Consider the following 20,587-nt stretch of genomic DNA (forward strand, 5'->3'; position numbering starts at 1 on the left):
TTTGCGATATGCGAGTTCCTCGAACTCAGGATACCTGATATGCGGAAATCAAACCAAAGAATTCTGTCATTGGCTTTGTATGCGTCATCACAAAAGACGTTTCGTATTACAAGCCTACACCCATTTGGCATTACTATAGGTTCACAAGGTTCTTCGTCTCACGATAAGCGCTGCGTGTAAGAACAAGAGACTCAAAATGGCATCCGTATACTGTGTTCTTGTGAGTCTGGTAGTTGTAGCTGCATTATCCGGGCAAGGTAAGTGATCTAAGGATCGGCTAATCCTTATTTTCTTTCAGTGAGACTCACGATTTATTATGCATGAATGAAAAATCTGACCTCGATCACAGAGTTCCAAAATCATTCAACTTCTCTCCTTCTGGCCTTTTTGTTTCTCGATCGAGCGAATTCTTCACCTCTCTGCTATTCCCCTGCTATTTCCGCATGAAAATAAAGCGATCCAGGAAAATAAAGCGATCTCAATGTAATTAACGTGGATGAAAGATCTTACGAAGATTGGGATTAGGGCAAATCAGTGACCCATACTTTTCGAGCATGGCGCCCTAAACTTGAAAAATATGTAAATATATTATAAGTATTTTATTAGGTTAACGTCTAATCTTGTTACTGGAAAAATATCAAAAGTGTTCTATTCTAAGTGTTCTATAAAAGTTATGGTGGTAAATGCAAAAACCGTCCGTAATTGGGGCAATACACTGTAGTATGTATTGACAGCCTCATTATAAATAAATTTTCACCCCTCACCATATCTCAGTATGAATGAATAAGCGCCGCATTCCCTGACAGGCGCCCTAAATGTATGTTAATAACACTGCGATACTAAACAGAATACCAAAGAAACCCGTGCTTTTTTAACCCGCAGCGAGTTTTAGTTTACAAAAAAAAAATACATTACTATTTTTAAGTATTTTTTATTTCCCCTCGAGGTCTCAAACCTCGTTACCAAGTGACTTAGGTAACAGGAATGAAATAGTATGAAATGAACATTTACTTTCCCAGGTCGTAGTTATGATGGTTCACTCACGCTTGCAAACCTTCCAACGTTGCACGAGCGAAGAAATATTGCATGCCGGCCGTTCGTTTCCAGAATCAAACCACAGAATCCTCTTTTTCCTATCATTAAAGGGCGTCGCATTACACATGATTCAGGGTATAACCTCAGGTCTAAATCTACATCGTATCAGAGGCCTACTAAAACGAGTCGTTTCAACGAGTTCTTTACTGTTAAATATGCTGATTACATTTAAATTAATTGTACTTTGTTGTAGTGCTTACTTGTATCTCTGACTCACCTGTAATCCAGTCTATACTTCGAGAGGTTGAATTAAACTTATTATTACTTTCATGTTTCTCATAATATAGAGTTAAACACGAAGTTGCGTATAAGGATTTGATCTAAGGATTTAATTACACAGATACTTTTCATGTTTATGGTATGACATTTCTTTCCTGCTTCGAAAAATCTAAGCTGCTGATAAATGCCGACAACAAACTTATAATTGTTAAACAATGAAGCAAATTACGCTATTTTTTATAGTGCTAAAGTACTGAGTTAAATTTTACGTTTGTATCTAATAAGCGATTGTCAAGAACGGTCTTCAAATAGTAGCCGTCACACGAGAGGTTTTGTCACCAGTGGTTGTCACGATTGGTTGTCACCAGTGGTTTTGTCACGAGTGGTTGTCACGAGTGGTTGTCACGAGTGGTTGTCACGAGTGGTTGTCACGAGTGGTTGTCACCAGTGGTTGTCACCAGTGGTTGTCACGAGTGGTTGTCACGAGTGGTTGTCACCAGTGGTTGTCACCAGTGGTTGTCACCAGTGGTTGTCACCAGTGGTTGTCACCAGTGGTTGTCACGAGTGGTTGTCACCAGTGGTTGTCACCAGTGGTTGTCACCAGTGGTTGTCACCAGTGGTTGTCACCAGTGGTTGTCACCAGTGGTTGTCACCAGTGGTTGTCACCAGTGGTAAAAAACATTTTGAGTCTAGTAGCACTGCTGAGGGGTTCCCTGTGTAGTGCATTTATCTTGGGCCCTGCGCCTTGAGACAAGTTGTTTGATGTTATGGCCTTTTATGGTTGTTCTCCGCATCGCAAAGAACTAAAAATAGAGATGAAGATACAAACACTTTTACCGATTTCGCACGGCCAATAGCAGTGACAAAACAAGTTCTGTACTGGGGTCCATTATGTCTCATTGATCTCATCATGTCAAGGCAATTTTCTATATAAAAGCTACGTATTTTCAAATATTTCAATCTCCAATAAAATGAGCGCTAGGGGTACTTATTTATTGATTATTTTGCTATATGCGAGTTCCTCGAACTCAGGATACCTGATATGCGGAAATCAAACCAAAGAATTCTGTCATTGGCTTTGTATGCGTCATCACAAAAGACGTTTTGTATTACAAGCCTACACCCATTTGGCATTACTATAGGTTCACACAGGTTCTTCGTCTCACGAAAAGCGCTGCGTGTAAGAACAAGAGACTCAAAATGGCATCCGTATACTGTGTTCTTGTGAGTCTGGTAGTTGTAGCTGCATTATCCGGGCAAGGTAAGTGATCTAAGGATCGGCTAATCCTTATTTTTCTTTCAGCAAGACTCACGATTTATTATGCATGAATGACAAATCTGACCTCGATCACAGAGTTCCAAAATCATTCAACTTCACTCCTTCTGGCCTCTTTGTTTCTCGATCGAGCGAATTCTTCACCTATCTGCTATTCCCCTGCTATTTTCGCATGAAAACTCTTCAGAGGTCACTGACTTAGTAACTTTCTATTGGATATTTTGGTTGGCCCAGATCAGAAGTTGAAATTAAGGTTCCCGCTGTTTACGATGTGAGTTTATCGAGCGGTTCAAATAATGAGAAAAACACTACGACTCTCCCACCTAATCGCGATAAATATGTCCTAAGTTCAGCCTTAGACATGTGTCAACGTTATTTGGGATAGAGAAACCACACAAAGAACAAGAGAAGGCTTTCTCTGCTTTTCTGAACGATGATGTCGATGTCTTTCTACGGAAAGTCTTTCATTTACCAAGCAATTTCGTTATTTTAGTTATTTTCCAAAGTTCTATCCAAATTGGCTAGGTTTTTACCAAATTTTTCCTATTAAGCTGCAGATCACGGCAATCCTGAATATGTATGCGCTTATGTTCCCTGCTAGCAGAGGCCTCTTTTCTCTGTATTTCGCTGGGCTGGCGTTCGCGAGGAAGGATCTTTTCCACGCGAACGACAGCCAAGCGAAATACAGAGAAAAGAGGCCTCTTCTAGCAGGGAAGCGCTTGTGTTCTGTACACAGAAATCTAAACGCTCAAGTTCACATCGAACGCTGAAAGTCGAGGAGCGCTTGCTATATATTAGATACCGTTCGTAATCTTTCTCAATTACCCTCTTACACAGAATGCAGGTATAATTAGCAGAATTAAAACGAAGGAATGTGCACTTGAAAAGTAGCAGCATTAGGGGGCGATGTTGGAATGTTTGAAAAGCCATTCATAGATGTCAAAATTAATCTATTCAAATTTATTCAACCACTTCGTAAGCCTAAGTCATTTTGACCTTTGTATATCAGACATTCTGTCACATTACTTTCGCTTTCCGCATCATATTTCTGAGTTGGTTGATGCAGGGTAAAGATCCGAAATTAGCCCGTGACATATAGGGGGTTGGAAATAGCCCCTTGAATTCACGAAAATGCTCCCAAACAGTCCTGTTCGAGAACTGGTTCCATAAAAATAATAATGCTTGTCTCTTTTTAATCAGTTTATACGATTCTGGATGTATTTTTTGGGGTCACGCAAAGCTGGCCAATAAGGCCACATAAAAACATAGAAATATTATTGTTGTTTCTGGTCGCCGCCCAGAAGCTGCGTCCGCATGCCACTTTTTATTAATTTTTTCTCTGTAAAACCTCTAGCATCATGCAATGTTTTTAGTTTTGTTCTCTTTGATTAAAAGCAAGAAATGGCAAAAAATTGACATCCAATCAATCATGCATACACCAGCGAGAGATGTGGTCGGGAAACCATTTCACTGAACTGGAGATGTCGCATTGGTGCATCTGATTGGAGGGATCATTTATTTTTCTCCGTATCGCGACATATTACAAATCGTCTGTTATCACACGTTATTTCTAAAAAAAGCATCATGATGAACCCGTGTTTTCGTGTCTTTACTCTGTAATATAGCTCCAACCCTAATTTTCAGATAGAAGAAAATTAAAAAAAAAGAAAAAATCGCGAACAGATACGAAATATTTTTTGTGGCCTAGTAAACAAGAAAAATCAAGCCAATAGCCTTCTCACTTATTTTAGGATAGGTAACAACGAAAGGATCGGCAATATTTATTTCCGCCAGCCTAGAGCTGAATTCTTGGCACGCTTTTACATTTTTGGGCTACCTGTGATTCTTGGTGAACACTAGATTTATTATTCGATATTATCTTTTGCATTGTTCTTATTTTATATTTAGCAAGCTAATTATCACATTGTGCTAAATTAGATATGATTTGATTTTCGTTTAAACAATATGTTGACCAGAAAATAAACCCCGTCACCCTGAGAGTTAAATTCGTTTGTATGAATGCTCCTTACCAAAACAAAATGTATATACAAAAAAGGTTACAGTGGAGAACTTTGAAGGTGATTTCGTACGCTATCTTATAAGCGAATTGAATCGCCGGTGGGCTTAAAAAATATCGGCGAATTCTCCGCCGCTGCGGCAGCAGACAGATGTAGATTTTCAGTCGGCCATTTGCATTCGCTTGTATGAGCGTACAAAATCGCCTAGTGTGTCGTAGGCTTAACCCATAGTCAGAGCAATAGCAGGCCTCGAAATATTGGGGACACAATAAGTAGCGGATCTAGGGGAAGGGTTTAGGGGTTTTAAACCCCCCTTTGGGCTGCCAGAAAGCCATATGTGACAAAAAAATTACACCCTCCCCCCTTTGTTACTGAGCCAAATCTCCCCTTTAGCGAAAAGCTGGATCCGCCCCTGACAATTCAAAAGCATTAACACAATATTGGGGGAAAGAACCATGCCCCTACTATGCCCTTGCTATTTATCTTATAGAAATGGGAGGGGGAGGTAAGGGGGGCATGTGCCATCAGTACCCCACCGGCTATTCCGCCACTACGGCCCTGACACCTGTTCATGGGTAACAAACAAATCACTGAATCGCGATCTCTGAAAGCGATGTGAATATTCACAGGCAAATATATAAAAATGTTACAGTTTTCCAGACCTAAGTTCTTAGTTAGGCTTGTTTGTTTATTTATTTGATACCCATGGATCAATACGAGTGCAATCTGTATTTGTAATAGGTGTATTCTGCTTGTTTACTATAAGTAAACCTTCAAACATGTGAAACACAATGTGAGTCTGCAGGGGTGGATCCAGGAGCTCCAAAAAGAGGGGCCGAAGCAAGGGTTTCAAGAAAGGGCGGGCCGGATTCAATGTTCTTCGGAATATTTCTTTATATTTCTTGTTATTTCAAAGCCTAATATCTGAAAATAGGGGGGGGGGGAGGTCGGGGCCCGCTCGGCCCACCCCTGAATCCGCCCCTGGTCTGTACTGTCTATGAAATACAGATTGTAAGAGTTTTTTCCCTCGATGTCGTTGCAGCGTATGGACTGAATTGCAGTCAGTGTGTCTCGACAACTGAGAACTGCACTGATGTGATCGTCCCGTGCAGCATGGGGGAGAGCTGTTTTAGGGCCAGCGGACGCCTATGGAATGGAATGACCTTCCAGGACGGGTTTCTCAAAGGATGTGCACCATGCAACAGCACCGCCCAAGCATGTGACTATCTTAACACGTGAGTGTAAAAAGGCTGTTAACCGTATGTGAATATCTTAAAAAAGTCTGCTAATGTGAATATCTTAACACGTGGGTGTAAAAGTATGTTTTTGTGACTTTCTTAACACGTAAGGGTAAAAGTCTGTTTAAAGACCGAAATACCGTCAAACATCCCCCATAGGGGTCATTGCAGTGCCGCTTTTAACGATAAAGTGTAATATACTTAATAGCGTCAGTTACTCACTTAGTTTAACCTACCAGAATGGATGCTTTGGAGACTGAGTATTGTAGGCGCGTACACGGGGGGGAGGGGGAGGGGGCTTGGCGACGTGATTGGACAATCTATCACGGACAAGGGTAACAGTGGCCGATTAATACTCTTTATCTTCTTTATTCGTACATTATAAGTTCATTATCTATAATTATGTCTTTGTTTTTCAGAACCACTATTAAGTCTGTGTTTAGCCCATCGGCGTACATCGAGACTTGTAACTTGATGTGTTGTACTGGTGAGAACTGTAATGCGGGACTTCCGACAACAACGACGACTCCCCCTACTTCCACTCAAACCGTTTATCCTGGCGGGGGAACTGTGGCCCCAACATCTGGCACATCCACGCGTGTCTTCGGCGGACTCGGTCTTGTCGTCTCCGTGCTGGTGGGCTTCTTGTTCTGACCAAGCGTCCACGGTATCCCTGTGTTCCGAATGCTGTTAAGAGCTTGGGACCTGGTGAAGAAAGTTTTATGTGCTTATTTTTTTGTCTGACTTAGATGCTCAGTGTATTTTGTTTGATTTTATAGTCGTTTCTATATAATCCTGATTAAAAATATTTCTACCTCCAGTTTGTACGTCTCGTGTAAATGTAAAAAGAATGGACTCTTGTTTGGAAATGTTTTGTCCCACTACTTCTTGTTACTTCCTATTCGATTAGATGTATCTTTGATAATTTTGAAATCCTTTTTAAATCTTGAAAATTTGCACTAAAATTTACACTCCATAAAGGACAAGTATGTACTCAAAGCAGGTGTTTTTGTATTTAGTGTAATTAAATGAAACCAGCTCTCATAGCGAACAAGGCAGGAATACAGCCAATCACACGCAAGAGTATTTTATCTATCACAATACTTGTCATTCTCTTACATTTCGAAACAGACTATAAATACATATTCATAGCTTTCTCCTGGCAGTAGCATCGTTTAACATGAGTAAGTTTACAGGTCTCGTCGCTCTCGCTGCTTTTATTGTATCAGGTACGTATGAGAAAAAATATCCTCCTATCTGTTAACATCTATGATAATATATCTAAGGAAACAAAATATTGCACTGTTCTGGATGTCGTATCAACGAGCTAATGTTTTGTTCAGTCTATGTCGTTATGGTGTGCAAATTCGTGGTTTACTTATAAATAACAGGTGCATTTATTTCTGTGTAATCTTTCACACCAAACAACGCATTTAGATTGTTATTGAACTATGTTCACTTTTTTAAATTAACAAAAAAAGAAATCATGGTCACATGAATATTTTTGGAGACTAAAAGAAGCAATACAAACTTTAAAAAATGCTCTCAATAAACTTATAATATACCACCTAACGTCTCCATGGAAACGTAAATCTACAGGAGCTTTTTACGATTCCTACTACTATCGCACATGAATTATTATGGCCTATTTATTATAGTGGCTTACTTGCATATAAGGTTTGTTTCGGTAAATAAGTAAGATGCTTTACGTAGGCTGGAATCATAATTACATATCATTCTAGATTCTCTTACTTGTATTGTAATTGGTGAGTTTGAAGATATCGAAGCTTCTACATCGATACTCGGCTGCCATTCCTAACCTCGAGCAACAACAAAAAAAGAAGCTGGATTTCATGGGACGTTTCTAATGTGAATAAAGATGAGTTTGCAACAAAAGCTGCAGAGGAATGATATGTGTTTTTGTCTATTCAACGATCATGAAAATAATTGCACTTGCTGAAACTAATAAAAATTATGCTGCGTGTGAAGAGTCAAATGAAACAGAATAATTAAAAAAAGTGAATTTGTCCAACTGCACAGGAAATGTGCTAAGATTGTTATTAAAACATTGTCATTAAAATTGGGAAAAGAATAGTTTACACAGGCGCGTTCCCAGGACTAGCCGAGGGGGTGGGGGGCGCAGTCATAGGTATAATATGGAAAAAGCATAGTAGTATTTGAAGATTCCTTAGTAAGAAATGACACGCTTTATGGCCGCCAAGGGGAGTGCACGCGCACCCTACGCACCCAACTGTGTACGCGCCGGTTTCAAGATTGGTCGTTTACACGCCACCTTAAAGGCCGGTTCACACAATGACATGAGTAGAAACAGAAACAGAAAACTTTATGTGTGAACCGGCACGGCAAAAGCAGAACCCGAAATAGTAAATCACTTTGGGCGCTTGCGTCGTCTCGTGTTCATATTTCTTTTCTTCTGTCTCTGCTGTGTTGAATCTGTCATAGTGTGATCCGACCTTTACAGATGGCAAAAAACGAGAAGCGCCGAGACGCTGAACTATGTAAACGAAAGTTTTACTTATTTGCCAGTTTTCATAATACTACTTAGGCGGTATGATACCCTAAAATTTACCAAATTTGAATTAATTGTGAAAAAAATTGTTTTCGTCTCAAAGTTACCGTTATTTATCCTTGAAATGTATGCCCTAGTGTAATTTAAATGAAAATATATTTTTTCCTATAGTATTCAGCTTTTAAAAAATGTTGGCGAGCCGTTGCTAGGGGCAACCGGTCTGTTTGCAATTTGTTTTGATCTAGAAGTCGGATTTCAAAGGGCCTATTTTGATGGGGTTTTCGATTTTCTCTTGTTTGTGTTCCCTGTGTTTTATCCACGTGACTGAATAGATCACTAACAAGAGAGTTTACATGCAGTACCTTCCTAAATATCGATCTTCACATTTCAACATCAAATCAAAATACAACCTTCCATTTTACTCTTCAAATATGCCTAAATTCGCTAACCAGAGACGCAAAAAGCGGCGTTTTTGTGGGAACCGCTTTACAGGAAGTCTCAATTTAGAGGAAAGCGAGTATAAGAGAGTTGAAAACAGTCCTAATGAGTCGGAAAACGAACCGAGTTGTTCGACTGACATGGAGCCTGTTCAAGAAGGCAATCCTGCAAAATCTGCTTCTTTTCGAAAGCTTTCGAAAACCGCTGTTGAGGCAGATACAGTGCCTAAACCTTCCCAATCCACTGCAAAGGTATCTGATGCTAAGGTGACCGGGTATCGTTTCGTGGATATGGACATTCTTAGCAATATTTTCGCTTTGCTACGATGTGGTGACTGTGGCGAGTTCTGCCTCGTGCTCGGGGAAGACGAGCACAACCGGAAGGGTTGTGCCTCGAAGCTACGTCTAACCTGCCAGAACTGTGACTGGAAGCATATCACTTATACTTTGAAAGTTCAAGGGCAAAGTTATGAAGTGAATCGCAGACTGGTTTACAGCATGAGAACACTCGGAAAGGGACATACTGGAGCCAGAAAGTTATGTTTACTTATGAACATGCCGCCACCACCTACTGCGAGGGCATTCACTAAAAACTCGCGCACACTGCTGAAGCATGTAAAGGAAATTGCAACCAAAAGTATGGGTGGTTCTGCAAAAGAGCTTAAAGCAGATACATCGGATGGGCCAACCAATTGCAGTGCTTCATTCTATGGCACCTGGCAGAGAAGGGGCTTTTCATCTCTGAATGGCTGTGTCACCGGCATCTCTATTGACACAGGGAAAGTTCTCGATGTAGAGGCCCTTACGGTGTCCTGCAAACAATGCAAGCTGCATGATCATCTAGATAAGGATAGCGTGGAATACAGTTTGTGGAAGGCAGATCACAACGACTGCAAGGCCAACTTCAGGGGTTCCGCACCTGCTATGGAGCCTGAGGGTGTACAGCGAATCTTTAATCGTTCTGTAGAGACCCACAATAACTGGTAACTCCCTTCGAAAACTGAAACGTGACACCCCAGGTCTAGGCGGCAAAGGCAAGCTAACCGATGCACTCATTGACAAACTACAGAATTATTATGGCATTGCCATACGTTCAAATGTTGGAAACTTGGAGCAGATGCGTAAGGCAATTCATGCTAGTCTTATGCATTGTGCTTGTAATGAAGCCAGAGTGCTGCATGACCACTGCCCGACTGGAAACACAAGCTGGTGTAAATATCAGAAAGACAAAGCAGACCACACCAATACATTTAAGCACAGTGCTGGTCTGCCATTGGAGATACTGGCCAAGGTAAAGCCAGTATATGTTAGGCTAAGTGAAGCCAGTCTGCTGGAGAAATGCCTACATGGCAAAACACAGAACCAGAATGAGAGTTTGAATGCAATGATTTGGCAGCGAGTGCCCAAGGAGGTGCATGTCGGCAGGGATATTCTGGAATTGGGCTTGTATGATGCTGTATGTCATTTTAACATGGGGTACAGCTCTGCACTAAGACTGTTGGAACCCCTCAAAATCCCTGCCGGCAAATATACGGAAGCAGGCTGTGGCCTTGAGGATACTTCTAGAGTTCGGCTTGCAGAGTATAAAAGTAAGGAGGCATCTAAAAAAAGGAGAAAGGTCCTGAGAGGCAAAAGAAAAAAGAAAGAGGACAAGAAGAAGCAAGCTGAGGGCTCTCTGTATGATCCTGGTGGATTTTAGAAAGTATGATCTGAACACTGCCCTCATATTATGAATTTACACATTTACGTTATCTTTAACTTGAGATTTCTCAAATTGTGAGATTTCCGTATATTAGTAATACTCTAACAGTGATATCTTCCAGAGGATTTGTTGGAATTGGCTATTTTTTTCAGGGGATGTGCAGTATATGTATTCTTATACAAAGACCTAAAGGATAAACATTTGCTTTAAATCTCAAATTGAAAATAATTTTCAAACCTGACAAACAAATATCCAAATATTAGTTTCTGACAAAATATTCCTCAAATTTGAAAAATATCACCAGGGTAATTTCTATACTTCATTGTATGCATATGTTGTAGTAGAAGATTTCCTAAAAGTTTGGTGGCTATTGATAAAAAAATAAAGGAGTTATCACTGTAAGACTGGATACCATGATTTCGGGGTAATTAAGCCCCCCTGGTTGCCATAGCAACGCAATGTTTTGTCAAGTATGTCAATAAATTTATCTGATCACATAGGTTGTATGTATGTTGGTTAAAAATTATTCTAGAGCCGTAGCAGACCACTGAATATTGGGGGGGCCACAATACAGAAACAGTAAGAAAATATTGGGGGAGAGCACAGCCACGCCCCTACTGGTAATTTTTGAAAATACTAGGGGGGGGCACATGCCCCCAGTGCCCCACCCCCTGCTACGGCCATGATAATAAATAATATATTGAGTAAATTATTAGATTATTTTTCGTGTTTAAAAGATTATCGTTTATAGTTATTCATTCTACCAAATGCTCAGGTGAATCTTTCGAATTTAATGTCTAATGGCAAGTGTTGTTGGCGAAACATGCTCTGGTTTACCTGCGTCAATAGCACCCTTAAAATTAGCTAGCTTAAAAATAGAATGAAAACTCACTGAAAGCGTTTCGTGTGCTATTTGCTTGGATAAAAATATTCTTCGCTATGTTATCAGTCTAATTCTTCAGTGTGATCGTTATGCGCGTTGTTATAATTATAATTTCTTTCATCGGCAGTGATTTCTGATATAAATCTTCAGTGCAAGCATGAGTTTAGGTGGAACATGACCTCAGTGATGCCGCTGACCAATGAGACCTGTACCGGGGACTCACGCTGCGTCACCATCACCGGAACTGGTCTCAACCACACTTCATCCGGGACATTTCACTTCAAGGGATGCGCAAAGTGCAGTGAATATGCCTCTACAAGCAAGGCTGACGCGTGCAGAATGTTTCCTGTCCAGGCGGCTACGCTTCTCGCCCCTCACAACATGAACTTCACCATCCCCGACTGCGCAAATCACGTGACTATGGAATTCGCCAATCAGCAGTCTTGCAGCGCAACGCCCAACACCACTACACATCCCCCTACCTCCGGGCCTATCAGTGCAGCCTTCACTACTCGCGTGCTCGCCCCAGTCGCCGTTTTCTCCGCGCTGATCTCCTTGGTTTGGTAGCCACCCTCAAGGGAAGGTTACCAAGTGGCGCATGTGCATTCATTTAATTTTACTTACGATGTTCGAGATTTTGTAGTTATTTATGCGTTAAAAAGACAATTGTGAAAATTCACTAGCGGTTAAAAATGGGAATATCAATAAAATTTTGGTTGTTATAAGGAATGTCTAATATTTAAAATGTGTGTAAGAAACTATCATAATAAAGGAGTTTGTTTGACACTATTTCTATGTTGCTATATATATCCCCATCATTTCCTCATATTGGGTTTCACACTCTCATCAATAGGCCGCGTGCCAGCGCCCAAACATTTAGCCCCCACTCGTCTCGCAGTTTCTTACTAACTATTGTTTAGAGTAAATCATCTATAAACTCGTCTACTTGCAGATTTGTTTATCAATAAGTAATCTTAGTGACTAAAGTTGAACTCAGGAAGCCCGGCAGATTACACAAAGTTGAAACCAATATGATATGAAAATCATAATCTGAAAAATTACTGTAAATCAAGGTATGATGTAATCCCACAGTGAAGTTAGCCGCCTATTCGCGTTTTAAAGAAAATTGGCTTTAACTTTTGTTTAACGTGGCCGATTCATCTAAAATTTACAGGATGTACCAAGAATCACTTTCCTCGCAATGTAAGAGGGTTTTTATGCACGACGTCATCAATCGCGTGACCGTGGGAAAATCGACGATATTTCGTAAAAAAGACATAGAATTTGTATGAATCTTTGACAAATTAAATTCAGTGACAAACAGACACATTCAACAAATTTCGACAAATATTTTTAATGACGTCATTAATCACGTGACCGTGGGAAAATCGACGATATTTTGTAAATAATTTGTAGGAAGATACCAGAAACTTCAAAATTATACTCTCAGCGACTAAACAAAGCCTATTGCATACAAACACACACACACACAAAAAAAAAACAATGACGACCGACGATATTTGAAGAAATTTCATGTCAGCGACTAAACAAAGCATATCGTAGATTGGATTAACAGAAAACGCTATGGTACGCTACGGGTTCGGTGGATGGAATAACGCGTCTCGTTTGCGTTACTGGCTCGGTAGATGGGATAACTGGACTCGTTATGGTGGGCTACGGGTTCGGTAGATGGAATAACGCGTCTGGTTAAGGTGCGTCACTGGTTCGGTAGATGGGATAACTGGACTCGTTATGGTGGGCTACGGGTTCGGTAGATGGAATAACGCGTCTCGTTAAGGTGCGTTACTGGCTCGGTAGATGGGATAACTGGACTCGTTATGGTGGGCTACGGGTTCGGTAGATGGAATAACGCGTCTGGTTAAGGTGCGTCACTGGCTCGGTAGATGGGATAACTGGACTCGTTATGGTGGGCTACGGGTTCGGTAGATGGGATAACGCGTCTCGTTAAGGTGCGTTACTGGTTCAATTCGGTAGATGGGATAACTGGACTCGTTACGGTGGGCTACGGGTTTGGTAGTTAAGATAACGGAACTGGTTATGATGCGCTTACTTGTTTGGTAGATGGGATAACCGGACTTGTCATGGTGCGCAACGGGTTTGGTAAATGGGATAAAAAAATATCGTCGATATTCACACGGTCACGTGATTGATGACGTCATGCATAATAAAGCTTTTAGATGAATCGGCCACATGAAACAAAAGTTTAAGCCAATTTTCTATAATTCGCAAATAGGCCACCGTGGTGATGTTTATATACCGTATTTACTGGAATAAGCGCCTCTCCCTAATAAGCGCCCTATTTGAAACAAAACTATTCTACCCGCCTCTCCCTAATAAGCGCCCTATTTGAACCAAAACTATTCTAACCGCCTCTACGAATAAGCGCCCCCCTCCCCTCTTAATAATAATAATAATAATAATAATAATTTAATATAGCATTATAAAAATCTCAATGCTTTACAAACATCCTGACGAGAAGGTTCTTGTTATCAGATCTAAGGGATCGAGATGGCGTATACGGTGTTAAGAGTTCAGTGATCTATTCAGGAGCCTGGTTGTGGAGAGCTTTATGTATGATTGTAAGAATTTTAAAGTCTATTCTAGAAGCAACAGGTAGCCAGTGAAGTTCCTTAAGAATGGGTGTAATGGCGTCCCTCTTCTTAGCACCAACGATTAGTCTTGCGGCAGAGTTCTGAACACGCTGTAGTTTGGCTATTTCTTTTTCTTGGAGTCCAGACAGAAGACTATTACAGGCATCTAGTTTTGAAGTTATGAAAGCATGAATGAGCTGCTCACAGTTATTGCGGTCAAGGTATTTCCGTATTCTGCCAATGTTCCTTATAGAATGGTAGGCTGATTTGCAGATGCTGTTGACATGTTTTGTCATAGATAAACTCGAATCGATGATTACTCCGAGGTCGCGTGCTGCCTGGGCTGGTTTGATGAAATGTCCATCAACGTCGATTTCAGGAATTATGTTGGTTGACGTGAATCGAGATGAGATATGTACAATTTCCGTTTTATCCGGGTTACAAGCGAGGCCATTTGACGTACACCAGATGAGGATATCCTTGACACAGACTTCAAGCCTTGATAGGACTGAAGACCGATCTTCAGACGGGCAAATGGACACATATAACTGCGTGTCATCAGCATACATCATCGCACCAAGACCATGTGCACGAACAACATCTTCGATAGGCGCGAAAAACAAAGAGAACAACAACGGGCCGAGTACAGAACCCTGAGGAACGCCATAACGCAGTGGTTGGCTGGAGGATAGAACACCGTCTATAAGGACTTGTTGAGTTCTGCCAGTTAGATATGATTTGAACCACTGGAGTGCTATCTCATTAATTCCATAACGATGTCAAGTGGCCACCGCATAACCAAAACACTGAGTCACTGAGTAGCGAAAATAGTGGTGTATTTTGCGACGTTACTCCGGTATTTTACCTTGTACAGCAGCGAGAGTTTCTTCAGTATCTCCTTGTCTGATGACAGACACTTCGACAACGATTGCTGCGATTATGAAGATCACTCTGATTGCGTGTGTACTGACGGTACTAATTTCGTCGGGTATGTAATAAATATGAATGCTGTGGATGTAAGATAGTCTAGGAATTCCCATTTGGCTTTTTATTTAGTAATATAATCAAAACACATACAGCTTAAACAGATAACAATTAGGCAGAAAGAGCTTACACAAAGATTATTGGTTTTTTCTATTTTTTCTTAATAACTCGGTTCATATACTAAACAGAAGTTTTGCTTCATGTATATGTTCTCGAACGTCTTTGTATTGTTTAAAGATACTCCTCTTGTATCTTGACTAGACAAAAAGGAGGGTCTCTGTAAAATGTAGACCGGACCTCCGCGGACCGGACCTTCACGGACGTACGCGGGCCGGGTTTTTTTTTTAACTATTTATTTTTTAATACACACAGGTATACCAAGCTATTAATTGTAATTAAAACGAAATCTCTGTCGCATCTCACATAAACTAATACAATGGAAGCAGAGTTGCACTAAAAAGGAGTCGAGTCTAACAAACGGGGAGTAAAGTTGAAATAGGAACAGAACACGCAAAATGTAAGCATGATTTAAATTTATTTGAATAGCTTGGTATACCTGCGTGTATTAAAAAAATAAATAATAAAAAAAAAACAGGTCCGCGGAGGTCCGGTCCGCGGAGGTCCGGTCCTCATTTTAAAGAGACCCCAAAAAGGACGATTTGACCTTTTAAGTTGTTGTTGGCTTAAGTCACGAATTTGGAAGAGTGAGGGGGGGGGGGGGGGGGGGGGTTGGGTAGTCTGGGTCTCATGTTGCCATTGTTGTGACGTTAGCCACTAAGGGAGGTGGGACATTTATCATCTATCGTATCTTGACGTTTCCCTCCTAAACTGCAAAGGAGAGGGCACTTGGCTGGGGTGCCATCCATGTGACCATCAGCGGGTAGGGGAGCTCTATCATTTCTCGCTTTTACATTCTTCGAGTCAAGGTTAACCGGAGCTCTCTCCTGTCCCTCTTTTACGTTCTTCATGAGTCAGGCACCCCCAATAATATAATTTTCTCGGTAGACAAATAATATAAAGTATTTAACATTTTTACCTTGTTAATGACGTATATATTGTAGTACCCTTTGACGGAGAGACAAGGGAGGGGGAATACAATTTGTTTTGAGCCCCCCTACAACATTTCTTTTGTTTCCGTTGCCCATAAAATCGGAGTGTTGCGGCCATACTTGATACCTAGCCTCCAAAATGAGTGGAAGGGGTAGGAGGGGGACTCTCTCTTTAATCTAACCTTTATGACCCCAATTCGCTCAGGTCTTACCGCGTTGTGCCATACATGTAATGTGACCACAACGCACGCAGCATGTAAGCAAGCCAAGGAAGTGACCGACTGCAGAAAGGTTAAGGTGAATGGCAAGGCAGCCGATTCCTGCTTCTCCCTGAACGGTACGGACAATAATATAGTAACAAGGTGGTGAACGACGGATGCTAGACACGGGTGCGGATAGCGGTAGTGCCTAGTATTCATGCTATTGGGTAAGATTTTGTAAGGTGGTGTGCGTGTCGTGAATGAACATATGTGCGTGGCTTAATTGGATAGGTATGTGTGGTCGACGTGTGTGCGTATCTTGGACGTTTGCGCGCCCAATAAGTGGTAGTGTTTGCGTGTACGCGATTGCGCGTGTATGCGCGCGTTGGTTCACGTATGCTCGTGATTGTAAATGTGTCCTCGGCGCGGAGAGCCTAACAACTTTTAAATATGTTCCCATCAGGGACCAGAAAGGACGGAAGCCCTGTGTATCTTCAGTATTGCGCCGATCACACGAAGTGCGATGACATCTGCGGAAACTTCAATAGCACTATCCTGAATTATTCCCTGGTTTCATGCAAGGCCATGTGTTACAATGAAGGCTGGGCGCCGCCTACTTCGACTACCAATAAAATCCTCACCATCGAAACAACGACAAAAGCTTCCGCTTCAGCTAGAAACCTCCTAGCTTCCTGTGTCATTGTCATCATTGCCATGGTGAAGCTGTTGTTTGTCTGATATAATGTTATACCATTATCGAGAAGATAAGTGACTAAGGCTTGAAGATATCACCTAGTGTTAAGATTAAGTTGTTAAGATGGGTTTTTTTTCAAAAAGAAAAAGGCTGGCTCGCCTAAAAAATGTTTTGTTTTTATCACCTTGTAACGCCGTAGTTGACGTGACAGGCGCTTACGTCACATTCCTGATAGTCGGTTGCGTTACGCTTTACAGATTCATCAGGGTCTGAATGGGGGAGTCTGCATGTCGGTAGTCAGTTAAAATTTCCATAATTTGTCGGTAAGAATTTTCGGTCTTTGTCGGTAGTCGGTTAATCTTAGCTAGTACTCGCTTTTATACTAGATTTCACGTATAAACAAGATTAAACATTATTTAGGATTATTTAGTAATTAAAAGTGACCGTCTCAGACCAAGAAAATTTTTGTTCAGAACAAAAATACCATCTTTTGCCAGGAGAGCGGATAAATATTTTTGGCTTGTGAGAGAGGAAAATGTATTTTTCGAATATAATTAGCGATTTTCGGTATTTTTCGGCTTGGACAGAAAATGTCTAAAAAAACATACAAAATTAAGCCGGACGGCAAAAATCAAACTTGATTGATAGAAATTATATAATTGCACATATTTGGATTAGGTCGTTGGTAGTTATAGTATTGTTCTTAATTTTTAACTGATTTTTCAATTATTTTCTGTCTTTCGTACTCCGTAAATAAGCCCGAAAAACGAGGCATATATCTTCCATGGGACGTGGAATTGCACAATTCTTTTCACTCTAGGTATACAGCACTTATTGTACTTCCAAGATATCAAATAAAATTTTGTGGCAATTAAAAACACGGGTTTTGATGAGGCGATAAACAGCCCCCACTGAGCGCTCATATTTCAACAATTGCAAGACAATGGCTGTCGTAAGAGCACATACCTTTGCATCGGGGCACCTTTTATCGCCAAAACAAGTTCAAATAAATGCGAAACGTGGTCCTGATGGACTCTAAATAACATCTTACAAGGCGTATCTAACCGTAGAAGTTCAAAAGAGCACTCGATAACGCTAGGTCAATCCTGTCAATGCTTGTATCCAGAGGCAACAATGACAACCCCCTCTTCTATCCCTAGGTTCCATGACAGTGTAGTGGGTATTTTTTAACAGTCTCAAATTGGCTGTTCGAGCTTTTATGTGCTCTAGTAAGTTGTACAAGTAGTAGCTAGTAGTGTACAGCCGGAATCAACATAGCATTCAATTATGGCTCTGTTTCACAATAAACAGATACCTTGACACGAATATTTTGTATTTTATAGTTTATTATATCAGCGATAGAACTGGAAAAAGAAATATGAACGTTATATGAACACGACAAAAACGTGTTTTTAGCTGTGCTTACATGGGCTTCCTGTGGTATTGTCACGCATTCATTGTTTATATCTGACAGTTAACATGGCGGCGAAATCCGGATACAAAGACGACCTCAAATTCGTAAAAAAGCGGCAAGAAATCTCTTACAAGCTACAAACAATAGAACCAAAATTAGTTCCTACGTAGGGAAACTGTAATGTTTCTAGTACAGCTTTCTATTGAAGGACTAAATTCGACGGGAAGCGTGGCGTACGATTGCGTTTAATTCGAGGTCGATCGAATGGTTGACCTAGCGTTATCGAGTGCTCTTTTGAACTTCTACGGTTAGATACGCCTTGTAAGATGTTATTTAGAGTCTACCAGGACCACGTTTCGCATTTATTTGAACTTGTTTTGGCGATAAAAGGTGCCCCGATGCAAAGATGGTAAAAGATGGTATTTTTGTTCTGAACAAACATTTTCTTGGTCTGATAATAAATTAATTATGGGTTTATTATTGACTGAAAAGTTGATGCAACAGGAAATACATAGTACAGATTGTGAAATGGCCGAATTTAAGTGGATTGACGATGGAAGTAAGGAGTAAAAATACCGGTTATAATAAAATGTCGGTAGTCGGCAAATATTTTGTTGTCGCTAGTCACTAGTTTTTTTCATGTTTTGTCGGTAGTCAGCTACTTTCTTAAGCCGACTGTCGCTAGTCGTTTAACCCCATCCAGACCCTGATTCATTCGCGACGGCCTCGCATGGTCGCGGCAGACCTCTTGTTACTTTGATTGAGTTTCCTGTGCATCTTACTCAATATTAAAAAGCACCCAATTATTATTTTTTTCTTTGGCATCATAAAAGCGCTTTTGGCTTGTTTATTTTTTTGTTAAATAATATCGTGCAGGACCAGGTCCCTGAAAGCAGGTTGTTGTTCGTCAACTCGTAGTCGAGTATGACCATAGCAATACTGACAGTATAACAATGTCTAAGGGGCGGAGGGATGAATCCGCAGGTGGCTTATAAGGCCAATTCGTGCAAGAAAACCCCTTCCACAAGTCGGACACCAGTAAGAGGGGGTCATATTGGTAGGTTGGTCAGCTCTAGCCTTGCGTTTTTGGCGTTTGTTTTTGGCTGCGTTGGAGCGTTTATTTTCTGAGTGGATGGCACCTTTGTGAATCAGATTACGCCAAATCGGTCTGTCAGATGCTGCAGTTTCCCACGTTGAAACGTCGATATTGAAGTCTTTCAGATGTGATTTGATGCAGTCTTTATAGCGTTTGCGCTGGCCTCCAACTTTCCTGCTTCCACGGCTTAGTTCACCGTACAACAGCTGTTTGGGTATTCTGGAGTCTGACATACGGCAGACGTGTCCTGCCCATCGTGTCTGAGCTTTGCGCATGGTGGTAATGACGCTGGGGAGGTTTGCTCTCTCCAGAACCTCAGTGTTTGTGATTCTATCCTGCCAGCGGATATTTAGGATGTTTCTGAGACAGCGGAGATGGAACTGCTGGAGAAGTTTCTCATGTCTTCTGTAGATGGTCCAAGTTTCGCAGCCATAGAGAAGTGTTGTTAAGACGACTGCTCTGTACACTTTGATCTTGGTGCATTGTGAGATGCCTCTGCGTTCCCAGACTGACTTCCTCAATCTCCCAAAGGCACTGCTTGCCTTCGCGATGCGGTTGTTGATTTCTGCATCGATGTTGGCGTTGCGGGAGAGAGTGCTGCCGAGGTAGGTGAAGTTTTCTACATCTTGAAGTCGCTGCCCCTTAACTGTGATGTTTGGTTCCTGATATGGTTTTCCTGGGGCGGGCTGATACATCACTTCAGTCTTCTTGATACTGATGGTGAGGCCAAAGTTGTCACAGGCGGATGAGAAAGCGTCCATTTCCTGTTGCATGTCATGCTCATTGACGGCGTTGAGGGCACAGTCATCAGCAAAAAGCAGGTCACGAATCACAGTCTCTTTGACTCTAGTGACGGCCTTCAGACGTCGTAGGTTGAACAGCTTTCCATCACACCTATACCTGATGGGGATGCCTAGGGGTGTCTCCCTGAAGGCATCAGTCAGCATTGCAGAGAACATCAAACTAAACAGTGTAGGGGCAAGGACACAACCTTGCTTGACTCCATTTGACACTTGAAAAGGGGCAGAGGTATTTCCATCATCAAGAACACGGGCCATCATCCCATCGTGAAATTAACACTAAGATGAATACCTTCTTATCCAATCAAATGTCGTTGTTAGCGCTAGCCAGCTTTCTAGG

The 20,587-nt window shown here is 41.3% G+C and overlaps 2 protein-coding genes and 1 long non-coding RNA gene across 7 annotated transcripts; 2 read left to right on the top strand and 1 right to left on the bottom strand.

Moving 5' to 3' along the window:
- Nucleotides 1-105: 105 nt before the first annotated feature.
- On the top strand, nucleotides 106-12,187 carry LOC116602249 (threonine-rich protein). 5 transcript variants are annotated; one of them, XM_048724705.1, is made up of 4 exons: nucleotides 2,418-2,575; nucleotides 5,651-5,843; nucleotides 6,266-7,075; nucleotides 11,526-12,187. In XM_048724705.1, exons 3-4 carry the CDS (start codon nucleotides 7,027-7,029, stop codon nucleotides 11,963-11,965), a joined length of 489 nt encoding a protein of 162 aa, XP_048580662.1. In that variant the 5' UTR covers nucleotides 2,418-2,575; nucleotides 5,651-5,843; nucleotides 6,266-7,026; the 3' UTR covers nucleotides 11,966-12,187. The 5 variants fall into 5 exon arrangements, with proteins under 5 accessions (XP_048580661.1, XP_032219451.1, XP_048580660.1 ...); XM_048724704.1 differs by lacking the exons at nucleotides 2,418-2,575; nucleotides 11,526-12,187 and adding an exon at nucleotides 106-257 and having other exon boundaries at nucleotides 6,266-11,012; XM_032363560.2 differs by lacking the exons at nucleotides 2,418-2,575; nucleotides 11,526-12,187 and adding an exon at nucleotides 106-257 and having other exon boundaries at nucleotides 6,266-6,666.
- A 3,576-nt stretch (nucleotides 12,188-15,763) lies between these two features.
- LOC125561175 lies at nucleotides 15,764-19,195 on the top strand. Its single transcript, XR_007307190.1, has 2 exons — nucleotides 15,764-16,470; nucleotides 16,707-19,195. It is a non-coding gene; the product is annotated as an uncharacterized LOC125561175 (long non-coding RNA).
- A 113-nt stretch (nucleotides 19,196-19,308) lies between these two features.
- On the bottom strand, nucleotides 19,309-20,505 carry LOC125561387. The gene has a single exon (XM_048725708.1). It carries the CDS (start codon nucleotides 20,503-20,505, stop codon nucleotides 19,309-19,311), a length of 1,197 nt encoding a protein of 398 aa, XP_048581665.1.
- Between the last annotated feature and the right edge of the window lie 82 nt (nucleotides 20,506-20,587).

This window comes from Nematostella vectensis, chromosome 3, assembly GCF_932526225.1.
Source record: "Nematostella vectensis chromosome 3, jaNemVect1.1, whole genome shotgun sequence".
NCBI classification, from domain to species: domain Eukaryota; kingdom Metazoa; phylum Cnidaria; class Anthozoa; order Actiniaria; family Edwardsiidae; genus Nematostella; species Nematostella vectensis.

Coding starts and splice junctions, on each gene's coding strand:
- LOC125561387 (XM_048725708.1), bottom strand. CDS start 20,505: ATGGCCCGTGTTCTTGATGATGGAAATACCTCTGCCCCTTTTCAAGTG.
- LOC116602249 (XM_048724704.1), top strand. CDS start 8,730: ATGCAGTACCTTCCTAAATATCGATCTTCACATTTCAACATCAAATCA.